Source organism: Chiloscyllium plagiosum, unplaced genomic scaffold (genome assembly GCF_037043375.1).
Source record: "Chiloscyllium plagiosum isolate Xiang-an unplaced genomic scaffold, Cpla_swu_hap1 HiC_scaffold_42, whole genome shotgun sequence".
NCBI lineage: Eukaryota > Metazoa > Chordata > Chondrichthyes > Orectolobiformes > Hemiscylliidae > Chiloscyllium > Chiloscyllium plagiosum.
Window position 1 is genome coordinate 5,048,352 of NW_028270180.1, and position 19,759 is coordinate 5,068,110.

General features: G+C 40.9%; 1 protein-coding gene across 10 annotated transcripts in view; it reads left to right on the forward strand.

The window, feature by feature from the left end:
- ppip5k1a (diphosphoinositol pentakisphosphate kinase 1a) overlaps positions 1-19,759 on the forward strand; it is a 171,298-nt gene that overhangs the window by 58,358 nt on the left and 93,181 nt on the right. For 6 of the 10 annotated variants that reach the window (XM_043680429.2, XM_043680433.2, XM_043680435.2 and 3 more), the window contains exons 12-19: positions 2,735-2,810; positions 4,258-4,367; positions 5,124-5,209; positions 5,756-5,881; positions 12,193-12,237; positions 15,143-15,264; positions 15,666-15,848; positions 19,320-19,461. In XM_043680429.2, coding sequence (XP_043536364.2) covers positions 2,735-2,810; positions 4,258-4,367; positions 5,124-5,209; positions 5,756-5,881; positions 12,193-12,237; positions 15,143-15,264; positions 15,666-15,848; positions 19,320-19,461 — 890 coding nt within the window. The remainder of the gene's footprint in view (positions 1-2,734; positions 2,811-4,257; positions 4,368-5,123; positions 5,210-5,755; positions 5,882-12,192; positions 12,238-15,142; positions 15,265-15,665; positions 15,849-19,319; positions 19,462-19,759) is intronic. The other 4 variants (XM_043680430.2, XM_043680434.2, XM_043680436.2 and 1 more) reach the window with 1 other exon arrangement.

Here is a 19,759-nt window from a genome sequence, read left to right on the forward strand (position 1 = left end):
ACTCAGAGTGGTTAGTGTGTGGAATGAACTGCCAGAGAAAGTGGTGGATGCAGGTAAAGTTACATTGGTTAAAAGACATTTGGATAAATACATCAGTAAGAAAGGTTTGGAGGGATATGGGCCAAGCACAAGCAGGTGGGATTAGTTTAATTTGGGAACATGGTTGGAATGGACTAGTTGGACTGAAGGGTCAGTTTCCATACTGTATGGCTGTATCAGTCTGTGCTCCAGTTAGATTGCATTTGTCTTTGTACTTTGTCTTGTTCAGCATGTACTTCAGACATTGAATAACAGAGCCTGGGATGGCTTCTGCATCGTCCAGTGGAGAGAACAAAAATCTGTGAATGGTGGATTGTAAGCATTGGAAGGATGGTCTGTACCTACCTACTTTTGTACTTCCCTTTGCAATTCCTTTGTAACTTGGAACAGACAAACAGAGATGTACCAAAAGTGACTAAACTGAGTGGTGTCAGTTTTTCATTAGGCCAGAACAGGACCCATTTATAATTATTTTCTACAAACAGTTTACAAATTAGCCATAACCTTTTGGATCTTGAATTTAGACTCTGCAAATTTAGTGTGGAACTAAATACTTGGACAATGTAATTTTAAAATCTTAGCATTGTTTGCTGCTTTTTGGGAATTTCTCCAGTGCTGCTGTTACTGTAAAAGAATGATCCGTTTTTCTACGGCACCTTTCTGCATCTCAACCCAAATAATTTTACAGCCAATGAAATACCCCTGAAGTGTGAGAATATAAGAAACGTGACAGCCAATTTTCACAAAGTCAGCTGTAAAAACAGCAATGTGATAATTACCAAGTTATCTATGTTTAGATTAGATTAGATTAGATTCCCTACAGTGTGGAAACAAGCCCTTCGGCCCAGCTAGTCCACACTGACCCTCTGAAGAGTAACCCACCCAGACCCATTTCCATCTGACTAGAGCACCTAATAATACGGACAATTTACCAAAGCCAATTCACCTGACCTGCATATCTTTGGACTGTGGGAGGAAACCAGAGCACCCAGAGGACACCCAGGCAGACGAGAGAAGAATGTGAAAACTCCACGCAGACAGATGCCAGAGTCTGGAATCGAACCTGGGACCCTGGTGCTGTGAGGCAGCAGTGCTATTAAGCCACTGTGCCCCCAAAGTGATGTTGATTGAGGAATATATATCAGTCAGGTTTCTGGGGCAATCTCCCTTCTTTTTCTTTGAAATAGTGCCTTGGGACCTTTTCTATTTGCCTTCGGGGCAGCCGAGACCTTAGCTTAATGGCTCATCCGAAGGACATTTACGACTATGTGACTCTCCCTCACTATTAGACTGTGGTGTCTGTCTCGACTTCTGTTAAAGTCTCTGAAGCATGGCTTGAACCTATAACCTTCAGGCTCAGAGTCAAGAGTATTGGCCACTCCAGGCACTTAAGTCATTATTACCCAACCAGTATTTTCTTTTTAACTATCTGATAAATGTTACAAAATAATGTAAAACTAGAAGATAAATGGCTTGAAGTTTTATGTTTACGAATATGCAAAATGAAAGTGTATCTAAGCACATATATTGTTATACCCAAGCCTTTATTATATTCTAAAATCTGGTGTAGCTCCCTCCTGTGGATTACTGGGCAAGTCCAGCTTTTGCCAAGATTTCTGCAAACTTCCAAACTGAAACCACAAATCCTTTTACAAGCTATAGGTGTTTCTCCTAATCAAACGGGGGAAAAAATTCATCTATGGCCTTTTAAATCTGAAAATTTGATACACAATTATTTACTTTGCTCATATAAACTCTTCCAATTGTGACCATACTATGAGCTGGAAGGTTGAACCTACATCCAGAACCTCGACCTGAGCTACAAATCTCCTCAAAACTCGCTAATACAAATTAGGGTCTGGATTATCTTCTTGATATATTTGAAGGGGGTTTGGTCTAGTCCATAACACAATGAAAACAAAACCCTACTACTCTCCTAGAACTCTCTCTTCTGTTTTTACAAGAAATCACCATGGCTACAGAAGTAATTAACTTAGTCATTGAACTACTTCAGAAACACAGGTTAAAGCCAATAAGCCACTAGCTCAAAATCAAACTCTAAAATCAATCATTTTAGAATACAGATAAATCAAACACTTTGTTTCACTAGGACCTAATTTGAAAAAATGTACATAATCAAGGAGAAAACCACATTTACTGCACGGAAAGAGAGTGCTGATTGGTCGTCATTTGGACTCTGGTAGGGGTATTCCCATGGAGAATGTATGCATTAAGGCTGACTGACAGTCAACTGCCAGGCTTTGTTTAAATTTCAAACTGAGCAAGTTGACTGATTTGCCAGGACATTTCCCTCAGAAATGCACCAGCAAATCTCCCCTATTCTGTTAAAGAATTGGAATTAGTCAGCTGGGTTTGAGATACGGACAAAGCCTGGCAATCAGTTGTCATATATCATTGCAATATGTCAAGATAAACTTCAACAAAATGTGTTACTCGTGTTCTGCACTAACAGACGGCTGTTTTGATTTGTCATGTTTATTTGTAAGCATTTAGCCATCTTAAGAAATATTTTAATAACTTTCGTCCAATTCCTTTGGTATAGGGAGAAAATTCAAAATTAGGTAGCTTCGATAAGTTTAAATTCTGATAATTCACCTAAATATTTGCAAGGCATAAATTCCTATTTGACCATCTTTCGCCTTTGTTTTCAATATGCCAACATTTCTTATTGCAGATTCTTTGACTTGTTTGAGAAGTATGAAGGATACAAGACTGGCAAACTAAAGTTAAAGAAACCAAAGCAGCTTCAGGTATGAGATAATTCTGTAGTTCAGTGAGTTTCAAATGTTTCTTTTGGGGGGTGCAGCCACTGCAAGTACCAGTAGCTCTCAGGAATGGGGTGTGCAGCGTAGCATTTTGCAGAAAGTCTATGCTCACACCAGATGTAGAAAGCTCTGGTAAGGCTATTTGAATACAAGAGCTGAAAAATGTGTTGCTGGAAAAGCGCAGCAGGTCAGGTAGCATCCAAGGAGCAGGAGAATTCAGGAAGAAGGGCTTATCTTCGAAATGTCGATTCTCCTGCTTCTTGGATGCTGCCTGACCTGCTGCGCTTTTCCAGCAACACATTTTTCAGCTCTGATCTCCAGCATCTGCAGTCCTCACTTTCTTATATTTGAATACAAGGCCACCCACTTCATGCTTCAGTTTATCCATCATTGACAGTCAATACAGTAATTTGTTAGATTTTGGTTTGCAATTTTTTTCTCATGGCAAAGTGTGCTTTTAACCTATTGCATAGTCATTAAAGGACAGAACAGATCCATGCTGGCTTGCTGTAGGGCAATGGAGTCAGTTTTGTTCCTTGACTCAAACCCTGCAGCACTGAATGTTTAATCCACTCAAGGAGCAATCCAGTTTCTTTTTGAAATCATTAATCCACTTCTCTTACACTACTATTGTAAGTAACGAGTTGCCAATCATTATCATCCTTTGTGAAAAATTATCTTCCTCACATACGCCCCAGCATCTCTTGCCTTATATCTCTGCCCCCTCGTCTTTGTGTCAGCTAGGGTGTTGTTTAACTCAGTTGGCTGGACAGCTGGGTTGGAACGTAGAGCACAGCCAGCTGAGGTTACTGTGGAGGTCCTGTCTTCTCAACCTTGCACTCGCCTGAAATGTGGTGACTTTCTGGTTAAACCACCTGTCGTGATTTGTCATGAGGTCAGCCAGGCAGATCTCACAGAATGAGAGTTCCCTGATTGGGGCAGTTAACCTGGCCCAAACAGGGAGCCCTGGCTGACAGATATAATCAGGAGTGTCAGAGGTTGTGTTCACTGAGAGTTGGCTCAGGAAGCCTGACCAATATCAAGGACTTTGCACGTGTAAATAAAGCGTGACTTGGTAACAGGATATTAGCCTCCCAAGTAGTTGCTTCATCACTACCAGTCATGTCACTCTCTCTCTCTCTCTCTCTGATGAGCGAGCAGTTCTATGGTCTGCTGGGACTTGGGTCTCTTTATCTTTACCTGACTTCAGCTAATGAGAACAGGGTTCCTTTTATCTACTTTACCAGAACCTATTATAACATTGTATACATCTATTAAAACTCATTCGCTTTCATTCAATGGCATGAGAGGCTTTGTTGGGCCAAGTACTGTATGCTCCCATAATGGGGCCAACAGGCTGCTCTCATTGGAGGTATGTTTGGATTTTTTTGATTTCTTGGATTTAATTGTAGTTGTTGCATTTTATTCTCAGGAAGTTCTAGACATTACCCGTGAGCTTCTAGCAGAATTGGGCCAGCATAATGACTGTGAAATAGAGGAGAAGAAATCCAAGCTAGAACAGTTAAAGACTGTGCTGGAAATGTAAGTGCTCTGAGGGGGAAGTAATTGTAATCCGGATGTTCCCACATCACCTGAGGTCACCATGAAGATCCCTACCTTCTCAACCTCAGCCCCTGCCTAGTCCTTGGTGATCCTTTGGTTAAACAAAAATCAGTCGCTCCTCTCTCCCATGAAAAACAACCTCATGGTTCCCTGGGACTATGGCAACTTTACCTTTAACCATGTTTATGTTTTTAGTGTTCCTGTGTTTTTTTAAAAATACTTCTAGCTCTTTTAGCTAGTTTTGGGTCAGAACAAGTTTCCTGATGTTTACTGAGATCTGAAGAAGACGCATGCCTCCTCCTCCTCCTGCACAAATACCACCCATTAATACTGCTGAAGTTCATGGCTCAGTTATCACCCTTTGACAGTCTTGCTGTATCTTGCTCTCTCAGAGATTGACTGATCTACGCTCTTCAACACTTGCTATTTTTCATATGAAAAGGCAAATACTATGGATGCTGGAAACCTGAAATAAACACAGAAAATGATGGAGAAACTCAGCAGGTTTAGCAATATCTGTGGAGACAGAGAGAGTTAACGTTTCAAGTCCAGTATGACTCCTCTTCAGAATTCTATCAGTTTTGAAACATTAAGTCTGGTGTTACCCTCTCCATAGATGCTGCCAGATTTACTGAGTTTCTCCAGCATTCTGTGGTTTCTTTTTACTTTTAAATTTGAATTCCATCATTAATGAGCTTTATTTTCACTATTTCAATGCATTATTGTATTTTACAGGTATGGTCATTTTTCTGGAATCAACAGGAAGGTTCAGATGACATACTTGCCTCATGGACAACCCAAAACTTCAAGTGAAGAGGAAGGTATGGGATTTAGAGTTGGGTGCATTTACTTGAGAGAGTGATTTTGTTTTTAGTTTTAGTGGAGAAACAGCACTTCCAGCATGCAGAATTGGCTTTGAAACATACTGGGAGTGTCAGCCTAAATTGTGTTTCTCTGCCACTGGTCTGAACATTAGCCATTGATCTTTTAACTTGGATTGGAATGGTGATAACTGACCTATTGTTTCTTATTCAAGGGGCCATTCTTCAAACATCACCGAAAAATAATGGGACTCAGCAAACTGTTGACCCCGGGCAACTGAGTATAGCATAGCTAAGTCAATCCTCTCCATGGCTATAATCTACGTCATTGCAACTTCCAGCAGCTTAGGTTACCAGACCCTGATTTGGAGCAAGAATTCCGAATGATTTTTCTTCTCTTCCAGCCCAAGAATACTGAGACCAATTGTACCTAATGACTGATTTGCATAGTGCTTTTTTAACCAACTGAGTCATTTTAATATTGCAGTGCATTTGAAAATTAAATAATATTGAAAGGGTTAATGGCCGTGGCTCATTTGTTTGCAGATTCCAGGAGGAATGATCCATCACTACTTCTGGTATTGAAATGGGGAGGGGAATTGACTCCAGCAGGCAGGGTACAAGCAGAGGAGCTTGGACGAGCATTTAGATGCATGTACCCTGGAGGCCAAGGTAGGTGCCTTTTAAGGTAGCAGTACATTTGGAAAGTAAACTTTTTTAAAAGAGTTGTGCAATTTAAGAGAGATTTTTTTTGTCTCCTGATCTTGCTGTGTTTTTGTGAGAAACAGTTGCTTTGAGACAAAGATCTCTGGTTCCCAAGGGGTCAGGACACGAAATCTGTATTGTTTCTGTAATCTGAGAATTTGGCATTTAAAGGTTGGTATTTCTGTTAATGGTAATAATGTTGACTCCATTTGAATTGTAGCCATTTGCTTTGAAATCATGTAGTGCCAGGATTCACAGGAGTATTTGCAGGAAGTTTTAAAACCTCATGAATAAAACTTTCCATTGAGTATCGGTGGTGCTCTATTGGAGAGCAGGCCTTATGAGAGCAACAATTTCAATCTAGCAGAATACAACTATACACACAACGCTGGGATACAATCAAGACCCACTAATTCCCAATACAGGAAATGCAGCAACATCTGTACCATGTTATACAGGTGTATAACACGTGTTTCGTTAATGCGAATTCACTTTAACGCGATTGACGAATTGGGACATTGTTTCTAAAGTGCAAACTTTTAAAGCATATATTGGTTATGATGCAGTTTTGGCCCCGTTAGTTGAAATAGTCAGTATTACGCGATTTTCTTATAACATGGGATTGTATGGGAACGGAACTGCCGCGTTATAGCAGAACCAGTTTTATTCCGCAAGATTAATCTCCAGAGTTTGCTGTCTGGTTGGATTTTGTGGCTGATAAACCATCCAAGTATCAATGAAACTGCATGGTACAACACTGTTCCTGTGATATTTACTAGGTGATTTAGTTCATCTGCAATCTGGTTTATTGACGCTGGAACTCTCATTGGAGAAGAGATGTCCAACCTGTGGTCCTAGAATCGCATGATACCTTGAAACCCCAGTGCTCTTGTCCTTATTTCCATTTTCCTTGTGTTTACTTTTGCTGATTGTCTGTTTGAAGTTTGTGCCTGGAGGTTTGCAGTTGGCTGTTTTTGGAGTTTTGTCTCATGGGTACATACACTTTCCCAGAAAACCGAGACTTTTCAGCGTCAGCAACCGGAGCCGTAGGCAAGGTACTGGGATCTTCAGTACATATACAGTTAATGCACAATATTAAAAGCTTTGACACTTTTCTCTCTTTCTAGCTGCAAATCATTAAGATATCATTTAAATTGTTTCTTTCAATTTTGTTGTCTATTATTAAAATTATTTTACAAGCACAAACCTTTCATGGAATGGGAAAACATGATGATCACCAAAGTAGAACTCTTACAGAGATTTGCTTTCCCCTAAGACGTGTAGCCTGTGTACAGGAAACTTTCCCTGTCTTTTCTCACACCTTATGATTTTATTGCTATCAGAATGTTGAATTGTTTCACTTTGTGAGGGTTACCCAGAAGTCATGGAGTTATGTGATTCCTCTATCAGAAGGTTTAAGGGGAAAAGAGTAAGAGAACTACTTGTGCATTTCCAATTGGTGTTGAATTTTAAAAATTCCTAGTTCCACTTGCAAAGCGTTTTGTATTTTAATTCTCACAGGGTGATAGCCACAGCTTGTTGTTTATAAAGAGTATGACTTTGTTCCCTGAATTTCAATGAGAAGGCACTTGAAGTAACCAAAAATATGCGAGAGTTAAAACAAAGTGATATCCCAAGAGTAATTGGTGAATATAGTTCCTGGTCAGGGTCTGAACAGTCAGAAACATTGCTGAAAAAGCAATGACATAGTGAGAGTTGGACTCATCTGATTCACATGGCCGTGGGGAGAATTTATAGAAATCCTCTGGGGCAGACCAACATAGTGAACAAAGCAGGTGAAGGAATGCATACTGGAATATTTCTGATGCTGTGCATTACTTGATAGGGCAGGAAATTTAGCTTCTGATTGCAAAAATCCTTTAATTCTATGGTCTTGTCACCACAGGTTGTATCTTGGAAGATTTGAGTCATCCTAAAATAACAGCATGATTGTATTTCTAGGCAAATTTTGTGGGGTTATTAATGTTTTATGAATGCAGCTTTACTAGGATGAGATTTATCCGTGATTCAGACTGTGGATTATTTTAGTCTTTGACCCTGTTTCCACTGTTGCTAGCTGGATTGGGATCAACGTACCTTGATTACTTGAATAAAATTCATTATAAAGTCATAGAGATGTACAGCATGGAAGCAGACCCTTCACTCCAACTGGTCCATGCCAACCAGATATCCCAACCCAATCTAGTACCACCTGCCAGCACCCGGCTCATATCCCACCAAACCCTTCTTATTCAAATACCCATCCAGATGCCTTTTAAATGTTGCAATTGTACCAGCCTCCACCACTTCCTCTGGCAGCTCATTCCATACACGTACCACCCTCTGCGTGAAAAAGTTGCCCCTTAGGTCACTCTTGTATCTTTCCCCTCTGACCCAAAACCTCTGCCCTCTACTTCTGGACTCCCCCATCCCAGGGAAAAGACTTTGTCTACTTATCCTATCCATGCCCCTCATGATTTTATACACCTCTATAAGGTCACCCCTCAGCCTCCGACGTACCAGGGAAAACAGCCCCAGCCTGTTCAGCCTCTCCCTATAGCTCAAAACCTCCAACCCTGGCAACATCCTTGTGAATCTTTTCTCAACCCTTTCAAGTTTCACAACATCTTTCTGATAGGAAGGAGACCAGAATTGCATGCAATATTCCAACAGTAGCCTAACCAATGTCCTGTACAGTCGCAGCATGACCTCCCAACTCCTGTACTCAGTACTCTGACCAATAAAGGAAAGCATACCAAACGCCACCGTCACTATCCTATCTACCTGCAACTCCACTTTCAAGGAGCTATGAGCATGCATTCCAAGCTTCTTTGTTCAGCAACAATCCCTAGGACCTCACCATTAAGTGTATAAGTCCTGCTAAGATTTGCTTTCCCAAAATGCAGCACCTCGCATTTATCTGAATTAAACTCAATCTGCCACTTCTCAGCCCATTGGTCCATCTGGTCCAGATCCTGTTGTAATCTGAGGTAACCCTCTTCGCTGTCCACTAGACCTCCAATTTTGGTGTCATCTGCAAACTTACTAACTGTACCTCTTATGCTCGCATCCAAATCATTTATGTAACTGACAAAAAGTAGAGGGCCCAGCACTGATCCTTGTGGCACTCCACTGGTCACAGGCATCCAGTCTGAAAAACAACCCTCCATCACCACCCTCTGTATTCTACCTTTGAGCCAGTTCTGTATCCAAATGGCTAGTTCTCCCTGTATTCCATGAGATCTAACCTTGCTAACCAGTCTCCCATGGGTAGCCTTGTCGAACGCCTTACTGAAGTCCATATAGATCACATCTACTGCTCTGCCCACATCAATCCTCTTTGTTACTTCTTCAAAAAAATTCAATCAAGTTTGTGAGACATGATTTTCCATGAACAAAGCCACGTTGCCTATCCTTAATCAGTCTTTGTCTTTCCAAAACATTTACACCCTGTCCTTCAGGATTCCCTCCAACAACATGCCCACCACAGATGTCAGACTTACTGGTCTATAGTTCCCTGGCTTGTCCTTACCACCTTTCTTAAACAATGGCACCATGTTAGCCAACGTCTAGTCTTCCGGCACCTCACCTATGACTATCGATGATACAAATATCTCCGTGAGAGGCCCAGCAATCACTTCCCGATCTTCCCTCAGAGTTCCAGGCTACACCTGATCAGGTCCTGGGGATTTATCCACTTTTTATGCATTTCAAGACATCCAGCACTTCATCCTCTGTAATATTGACATTTTTCAAGGTGTCCCCATCTATTTCCCTACATTCTATATCTTTCATGTCCTTTCCCACAGTAAACCCTGTTGGAAAATACTCGTTTAGTATCTCCCCCACCTCCTGCGGCTCCACACAAAGGCCGCCTTGCTGAGGGGCCCTATTTTCTCCCTAGTTACTCTTTTGTCCTTAGTGTATTTGTAAAAACCCTTTGGATTCACCTTAGTTCTATTTGCCATAGCTATCTCATGTTCCCTATTTGCTCTCCTGATTTCCCTCTTAAGTATACTCCTACTGTCTTTATACTCTTCTAAGGATTCACTCGATCTATCCTGTCTATACCTGACATATGCTTCCTTCTTTTTCTCAACAAAACCCTCAATTTCTTTAGTCATCCGGCATTCCCAATACCTACCAGCCTTTCCTTTCACCCTAACAGAAATATACTTTCTCTGGAATCTCGTTATCTCATTTCTGAAGGTTTCCCATTTTTCAGCCGTCCCTTTACCTGCGAACATCTGCCCCCAATCAGCTTTTGAAAGTTTTTGCATAATACCGTCAAAATGGCCTTTCTCCAATTTAGAACTTCAGCTTTTAGATCTGGTCTATCCTTTTCCCTTGCTATTTTAAAACTAATAGAATTTTGGTCGCTGGTCCCAGAGTGCTCCCCTACTGACACCTCAGTCATCTGTCCTGACTTATTTCTCAAGAGTAGGTCAAGTTTTGCACCTTCTCTAGTAGGTACATCCACATACTGAATCAGAAAATTTTCTTGTACACACTTAACAAAATCCTCTCCATCTAGACCCTTAACACTGTGGCAGTCCCAGTCTATGTTTGGAAAGTTAAAATCCCCTACCATAACCATCCTATTATTCTTACAGATAACGGAGATCTCCTTACAAATTTGTTTCTCAATTTCCCGCTGACTATTAGGGGATTTATAAATACAATTCTGGCAGATTAATGTTGCTGGATACAAATGCTACAGGAAGGACAGAAAGGGAGGCAAGAGAGGAGGAACAGTGACGGTTTTGATAAGGGACAACATTAGAGCTGTACTGAAGGAGGATATTCCCAGAAATACAGCCAGGGAAGTTATTTGGGTGGAACTGAGAAATAAGAAAGGGATGATCACCTTATTGGGAATGTATTATAGACCTCCCAACAGTCAGAGGGAAATTGAGAAACAAATTTGTAAGGACATCTCAGTTATCTGTAAGAATAGTAGGGTGGTTATGGTAGGGGATTTTAACTTTCCAAAAGTAAACTGGGACTGCCATAGTGTTAAGAGTTTAGATGGAGAGGAATTTGTTAAGTGTACAAGAAAATTTTCTGATTCAGTATGTGGATCAGTACTAGAGAAGGTGCAAAACCTGACCTACTCTTGGGAAATAAGTCAGGGTAGGTGACTGAGGTGTCAATGGTGGATCACTTTGGGGCCAGCAACCATAATTCACTTTTCATTCCAGGCAGAAATCAATGACTTTACAATACCTATTTTTAAAATTTTCAGCTTTGACATGAAAACTAGAAACATAAACATAGCATCTTAATTTTAAAGCACACAGCTATTCAAAAGGTAATCTTGTCTCCTGTTAAGTGTTAGTGATGCCAGGAACTGTTATATTTCTAATTCTTTTTGGTACTTTGTAATTTGCAACACAAGGGTTGTTCATTACAGTATAGGGAAATTTAAGTGTGGCAGCAAGGTGCACAGCAATTTGCCTTGATGGCCCTAGGCAAGGGAGGAAATAAATCCACAAAGATACTTGTGGCTTGGATGCTCTTCAGAAACCTCTACTGGAATGTTACAGTTAGGGTCAGTTGTTTTGTCTTCTCCATTTGAAAACCTTACATAAAGTCTAGCTTCTGGGTGAGTTAATGAACATCAAATAACATGAATTTGCAGCCCAGTGCAAGTAGTTTCCTGCAGGAGGGAAATGGAAAGTAATGAAGTGGTAACAATCTGATTTTTAGTTTGTTGTATTGTGACTTAAATACCACTTTGAAATACAGCCTAAATATAAATAAAATTTACTTGTTTTGTTCCTGCTCTGCTTGCTGTATTGCAATCAGCAAATGTCAACCGGTGAATGTATCCTCCCATCTCGATTCCACAACCTTGGGATATATGATGTCTTACAGTTATTTCCCTTTTTCTCATTTAGATGTTGTACCTGTTTGGTGTCATGGGTTACTTTTTATGTATAATGGTGCACAATTACATTTGCAGCCATCATTTCAGGCTCAGTTACTTTTGCTGAGGCTGTGTCTCCTGCCTGACACAAAGTTGTTTGAGAACAAGGGATTCCTTATATTCAAATATTCATCATTAAAGTTGATGGTTTCAGCTAAAACTCCGCACAATTGTCTCTCTCGCTGTCCAATTTGAACTCGACAGTGTGCAACTTTGATGTCTTGGCGTTTTTTATATGTTAGGAGTGTGGCATGTATTCAAGTTACTGTTCATTTAGAATTTCTTTGGGAATGAGGATTAAATAATAATAATTCATTTGTCTTTCCCTCCTGCCTTTAAATGAATTTAGATGATAGCAACACAGGTTTGAGCTGTGAATCACCCATTGACTGTGGTAAGGGATTGATTGAGTGTTTCCTGTCTCAGTGTGTGATGAATTAACACTATATTCATCCTCTTTGCATGTCCAGCCCTGGGACTGATTTAATCTGTACATTATCTAACAGTTAAAACGGATGTGCAATAGACTAATCAGAGTGATTCACAAAATGAATGAACCTACCATTATTCTAATAGTACCAATGATCTGAATTTAAATTCTTAAATTCTGTTCACTTTGATTCGGTAATGTATTCATCTACTGGCACATCACTGCAGGGAAATGAAGGAACTTTTTCTTTAAAACATGTATTAAATCCACCAAGTACTTCTCCTCAACTTCATCTCGGTTTCCTTACACCAGTGTTATTTCAGTTCTGTAAAACTTGTTTAGCCAAGAATGATAAGAATGTGGACCTCACTAGTTATTGTCAGTGCAGACTCGATGGGCAAATTCTGCATGTATGTCTCTCTGACTCCACAGAAAGTGGCTGAAGCAAATAATATAGATGCATTTAAGGATAACCTAAACAGGTATTTGGGGTGCAGGGAACACATGGTAAATATTAATGAGAGGAGACTCAAATGGACCATAAACACGAGTGTGTACTGGTTGGACTAAATGGCCCATTCTTGAGCCATAAGTCCGATATATTCATACTTAATTAATCATCCTCTTCCTCAAATCCTCCATTGACCAGTGTTGCCTGTATCTGTTTTTAATGGTCCTACTTTGCACCTTACCATTTATTTGAATATATCCATAAAGATCCTTCTGTTGACTTTGATATCTCCTAACACTTTCTGTATCCCTTTGCTACTTTTTATAGCTCCTCCTCTTCATTGGTTCCCTTTTATCCTTATATTTACATAAGCCTTTTATTTTAGCTTGGTACCGTCTCTCTTACCTCATTTGTTGATTATGGTTGCTTAACTACACAAGTGAAGTTTTTACCTTTTAAGGGTATGTACTAGTCTTGCATTCTACTAAATACTTTCCATTGTTTACAGGTTTTCCCATTAACTGTCCAGCTCCCCTTTGGAATTTATGGTGTTAAAGGGATGTCACTGCAACTTAATAAAAAGGACGCTGTGAATTACATTGGAAAATACTAATGTGCCTGCAAGATAGTACATCATCCACTTTATACTAAGGAATCCCACAAGAGATCCATCATTAAAGATTAAGATGGAAGCATTATTGATTTGCTTGTAATCTTCCTTCAGTATAACCTTTTCCATAGCCTGACTATGTGCATCCAGATTATTATTAGAAGTATTCTCCAAGGATGCAGTCCCTTTAAGACATTATTAGTAAGGTTAATGATATAATAGTGGGATGATTCCCACATATTCTAGCTATATACAATAATGGTCTCCCACGATTGCTTTGTTTGTTTTCCCCATTATATGTATTTAGCAGTTCTGGCTCATTACCTTTGGAACTATTGATCATTTTGGTTTGTGCTGTTTCTGCAAACTACGGAATCATCTTTATTTCACAGAACCAATATTTTAATAACACTTCTTCAACTCGACAGTGTACAGTGTTGAGCTTTTAAACATCGTAGTAAATAGTTTGGGGTTTTTGCACTCTGTTGACCATAACAGGTTTTTTTTATATGGTGTTATACTGTAGAGACAAGGTTGGCAAGAACAATCAATGTTGGCCCTATCATTGAAAAGTCTCAGCAGTTTTTGATACTGACTGGCTGCCTTCAAAGCCAGTATCTCCTTGTCTACCCACTCTACTGCAGACTGACTATCTGCCAAGTGCCCAGGACTATTTCCAGACTTTAAAAAGTGCCCCAAATTTAGCTTAGAAAGCTTTCTAACACAGTTTAGACTGGGTTCATTTTCCAACCCTGAACTAGATACTGGAAGCATGGTGGAATTGGTTCTGCTGCTTCCAATAAAATGTGCTGTTGGTCCCTATCCCCTTTTCCCATGGATTTGTTCCCTTTAATTTCTCTGCAACAACATATTAAGAATCAGAATCTTCTCTGGCTTTGATTTCCAATCTGAGCAGCTGCCTCAGTGATGATCTGGCTCTTGGTAGAAGCTGTTACAATTCTTATGATCCCAATACTAATGATGCAGATGGGGGAATTCGCCTTTGTCTCTTACAAGAAAGCCTCATGCCAACCTTCAGTTGGCAATAAAAAGGAGACAAAGGATAGTTAGAAGAAAAAATAAAAGACAACAGCTTATATCACTGAATGAACTGAGTTCATTGAGCATTGTTTCTAACTGAGCTGGGAAATAAGACCAAACCTGTAAAATATGAAGACCTAATGCCCCTAAGGGTCATTTCAAGGGCTTTTCTTGGCATTGAGCTGTCATGCCAGGATAGCTCATCCCCTATTAATATAATCACCTAATTGAAGTCCTTGAATTAAATAGTTTGTAACCAAAGCACTGTATGTTACCTGCAACAGAAAACAAATTGTATAAAATCTAGGACAATGACAGTTCAAGACCAGAGGAAATTTCTGTCTCTCCTCTTCTTACCCATAAATTGACCTGTGAAGGGCTGTATCACAGATTCACAACATGATTCTAGGATTAAAAATCACGTTCGGCCTATACCAGCTCTCTGCAAGAGCAACTCAGCTATTTCTAACACTTTTCCCAACCTCGCCACTTCCCTGTAGTCCTAGAATTTTTTTTTTCTGTGTTTGGGTTCTCATCCAAATCCTTCTTGAAAACTGTGATTGATTCTGTCCGCAGCAGATTATGTATTGCTGAGTGAAAAGGCCTTCTTTCTTGCTAGTGGTTCTTTTGTCATTCACCTTAACTTGGTGTCCCCTGGATAGCAGAGCAGGCCATGAGGGTATGAATGGATCTTCTCCTGTTCAGATGTTCCAACTAATCAATTATATAGTTTTAAATGCTGAGTGAAGTGGTCTCTTTGCCGCCAGGGGATTATGCTGGCTTTCCTGGTTGTGGCTTACTTCGTCTACACAGCACCTACAGGCATGATCTGAAGATCTACGCATCTGATGAAGGCAGAGTGCAGATGACTGCAGCAGCTTTTGCCAAGGTAAATGAATAGAAGGCTGGCTTTGTGGGCATCCTGAAACCCAATTTGCAATAATTTTCAGTAAAATATGAACAATCAAAGCGCTATCTACTGGTTTAAATAAATAAACATCAAACAGGTTAGACAGCTTCTGGTGGGTCACTGTAACAAAATGTGAAATGGCCAGTGGAAACATATCAAAATTAAATTGGTGTTGTTAGCAAGATGATGATGCACCCTGTCCATGCTTATGTGAACTATGGGAGATATCAAACTGATGCATTTGGGATTAATGCCTGTAATCCAGAAAAAGGGGATGTTTAATACCATCAGTTGAATTGATGGAGTAAAGAAATGTTACTATTCCTAGTACGGCCCTCCACATCAATTAATCAATCATCTCTGTGTGTGCTTGGTTGCAGGGACTTCTCGCACTGGAGGGTGAGCTAACTCCAATTCTTGTGCAGATGGTGAAAAGTGCCAACATGAATGGTCTACTGGACAGTAACAGCAATTCCCTCAGCAGCTGTCAGCATCGTGTCAAAGCAAGGCTTCATGAGATCATGCAGAAGGATCAGATATTTACAGAGGAGGACTACAACAAGGTAATGGAGTAGACATGGACTGTATGCCCTGACGCATTGTAGGTCAGGAATAAGTCAGGGGATGGGGTGTTGAGTCTATGCACCTCCAGTCATAGAGATGGAAATAGACCCTTTGGTCCAACTTATCCATGCCGACCAGATATCCTAAACTAATCTAGTCCCATTTGCCAGCACTTGGCCCATATCTCTCCAAACCCTTCCTATTCTATACCTATCCATCTCCATCACTTCTTTTGCAAGCCAGGCAGCATCAGGAGATGAAGAACTCAACATTTCAGATGTAACCCTTCATCAGGACTGGGGGTGGGTGTAAGAGGAGCCGCAGATAAAGCTGGTGGGTGGGCAGGGTGATGAGGTGGGGTTAGGTGAACACAGACAGAAGGTACAACCTGGTTGGTCAATGGGAGGAATAAATCCGGTTGGTTCCTGGAAGAGGAAGGGTCAATAAGAGGAATGGAATGGGGAGCGACTGGGAAGGGAGTCGGGTGATGGGAAGGGAAGTTATTTGAAATTGGAGTTAATTAATGTTGAGTCCTCTGGGCTGCAGGCCACCCAGGCGGAAGATGAGGTGTTGGTCCTCCAGTTTGCAGTTTGATTTGTTGTGGCAATGGAGGAGGCCAAGGATGGTCATTGTCAGAAAGGGAGTCGAAAGGGGAATTATGATGGGCGGTGACTGGGAGGACAGGCAAAAATTCCTTTTGTTTACGTTTTGGCTTCCCCGATGTAGAGGCCACACCAAGAGCACCTGATACAGTAAAGTAGGTTGGAGGAGAGGCAGGTGAACCACTCTCACCTGGAAGGACTGTTTGTGGCCCTGGATGGGGGTGGCGGGGGCGGGGGGGTGTGCCAGCAGGTTTTGCATCTTTTCTGTTTGCAGGGAAGATACCTGGGAGTTCAGCGGGTTGGTGGGGAGAGTGGCACGAACCAAGGATTGGCAAGGGAAACTGTCCTTGCACAAGGTGGAGAGGGGTAGGGAGGGGAAGATGTTCTTGGTGGGGTGGAGTTTGAGTTAGCGGAGCTGTTTAAGGATAATGTGTTGGATCCAGAGACTGATAGGTGAGGAAAAGGGGAATGCTGTCTTTATTGCGTTTGAGGGGGAGGGGGGGAGTTTAGAGCAGTAGAAAGGGAATGGAGGTGGTGCAGTGGAGGGTTGTTGTGGATGACAGAGGTGGGGAAAGCACGTTGTTCAAAATAGGTGGACATCTGGGATGCTTGGGAGTGGAATATCTCTTTGAGCAGATGCGATGGAGGAATTGGGAGACCAGGATGGAGTTGGGTGGGAGGAGATGTCGTCCAGGTAGTTGAGTCTGTGGGATTATAATAAATATCCATCTGGAGTCTGTCACCAGAGCTGGAAATGGAGAGGTCAAGAAATGGGAGGGAGGTGTCCGATATGGACCAAGTGAATTTGAGGATGGGGTAGAAGTTGTGAGCAAAGTTTATGAACTGCTCCAGTTCAGCCTGGGTGCAGGATGCTGCAGCGATGCAATCATCAATGTAACGGTGGAAGAGTTGAGGCAGAGTGCTTGTGTAAGTACTGACGAGGAACTGTTTGATATAGCCGACAAAGAGGCAGGCACAGGTGGGATTCCTGCGGTTTTTTGTCTCCATCACTTCCTCTGGCAGCTCGTTCCTTACACACCACCCTCTGCATGAAACAATGAAAATGTTGTCCCTTAAGTCCTTTTTTAAATTTTTTCCCTCTCACCCTAAACCTATGCCCTCTAGTTCTAGACTCCCCCACCCCAGGGAAAAGACCTTATCTATTTACCCTATCCTTGCCTCTCATGATTTTATAAATCTCTCTAAGGTCACCCCTCAGCCTCCGACTTTCCAGGGAAAACCGCCCCAGCCTATTCAGCCTCTCCCTGTAATTCAAATCCTCCAAATCTGGCAACATCCTTGTAAATCTTTTCTAAACCATTTCAAGTTTCACAACATCCTTCCGATAGGAAGGAGACCAGAATTGCACACAATATTCCAACAGTGGCCTAACCAATGTCCTGTAAAGCCGCAACATGACCTCCCAACTCCTGCACTCAAAACTCTGACTAATAAAAAAATACTAAATGCTGCCTTCACTTTGCTATCTATCTGTGACTCCACTTTCAAGGAGCTATGATCCTGCACTCCAAGGTATTTTTGTTCAGCCACACTCGCTAGGACCTTACCATTAAGAGTATATGTCCTGCTCTGATTTGCTTTCCCAAAATGCAGCAGCTCACACTTATCTAAATTAAACTCCATCTGCCACTCCTCAGCCCATTGGCCCATCTGATCAAGATCCCATTGTAACCTGAGGTAACCCTCTTTGCTGTCCACTACACCTCCAATTTTGGTGTCATCTGCAAACTTACTAAGTGTACTTTCTATGTTAACATCCAAATCAATTAAATAAATGACGAAAAGCAGTTGACCCAGCATCGATCCTTGTGGCACTGGTCACAGGCCTCAAGTCTAAAAGGCAAACCTCCTCCACCACCACCCTCTGTCTTCTACCTTTGAGCCAGTTGTATCCAAATAGCTAGTTCTCCCTGTATTCCATGTGATCAAACCTAGCTAACCAGGCTATCGTGAGGAACTTTGTGAAACACTTCACTTAAGTCTGTATAGATCACATCCACTACTCTGCCCTCATCTATCCGCTTCGTTACTTTAGAAAACTCAATCAAGGTAGAGAGCATGATTTCCCACACACAAAGCCATGTTGTCTATTCTTAATCGGTCCTTGCCTTTCCAAATACATGTAAATCCTGTCACTCAGGATTACCTCCAACAACATGTCCACCACTGCTATCAGGCTCACCAGTCTGTAGTTTCCTAGCTTTTTCTTACCACCTATCTTAAACCAACCTCCAGTCACCTTGTTTGCCAACCTCCAGTCTTCCGGCACCTCACCTGTGACTATCAATGATACAGTCACTGGAATATCTAAATTGTAGGAATTTACCAATTGGAAAACCAAAACAGCTGGCCTCCAACATATTAGTTTAAATGATGTTTCGTACTGAGTGTGCCTCAGTACAAGAAATAACCATTGTTATCCTTAACAAGAACAGAAATTGTTTTTCAGATTTCTGCACTTTTTTGGGTTTTGTTTTGTCATTGTTTTCCTTATTTTACTTCTAAGCTCTTAATCAATCATTATGCTTTCTGTATTCTTCCTCTCCCTACATGCTCAAATCTCAATTATTGTATAAGATAGTGATTCTGAAAGTGATTCTTAATGCTGATCACTGCTAAGCTTAACCCAGTCTAAGGACTTGGTTGTAAAATGACATAACATCTTAGAGTCTTGAAAAAGACAGGCTTTGCTGGATTTCATTGTCTTTGTAACAATGTTGAATTCTTATCTTAAATCTTAACCTTCAGACATTGTGTCAAAATGACAGAGCATTGAATGTGATTTGCTTTCTTTGTTTAGAATTAAAACTATTTGCATCTGGTCTGTTTTCATTCTTTTGTCTGCAGCTGGCACCAACTGGCAGTGCTTCTCTTATTAACTCCATGAAATTGATTAAAAACCCTGTCAGTACCTGTGACCGAGTATATTCCCTGGTCCAGAGTCTCACCTCTCAGATTAAGAAGAGATTAGAAGACCCCAAATCAGCAGGTAATTGTGTTTCTACTTTCATTTTTGCTAGAAGAGTTACTTTAGTGGAAAACGGTGCAAATGTAATAAAATAAACAGACCAAGTGTTCTAAAAACAAATTTCTGGTGAAACACATTGTTTCTTGGAGTAAATACTCAGCAGGTCACACAGCATCTATGGAGAGAAGCAGAGTTAATGTTTCATCTACATCTGGTGAGTGTTCCAACTCTTTGTATTTATTTAGATTTGCAGCATGTTCATTAATTTGTCTGACAGTGTATTTTACCAATTTTTTTGTCTTTTATTTCTGATTCTGAT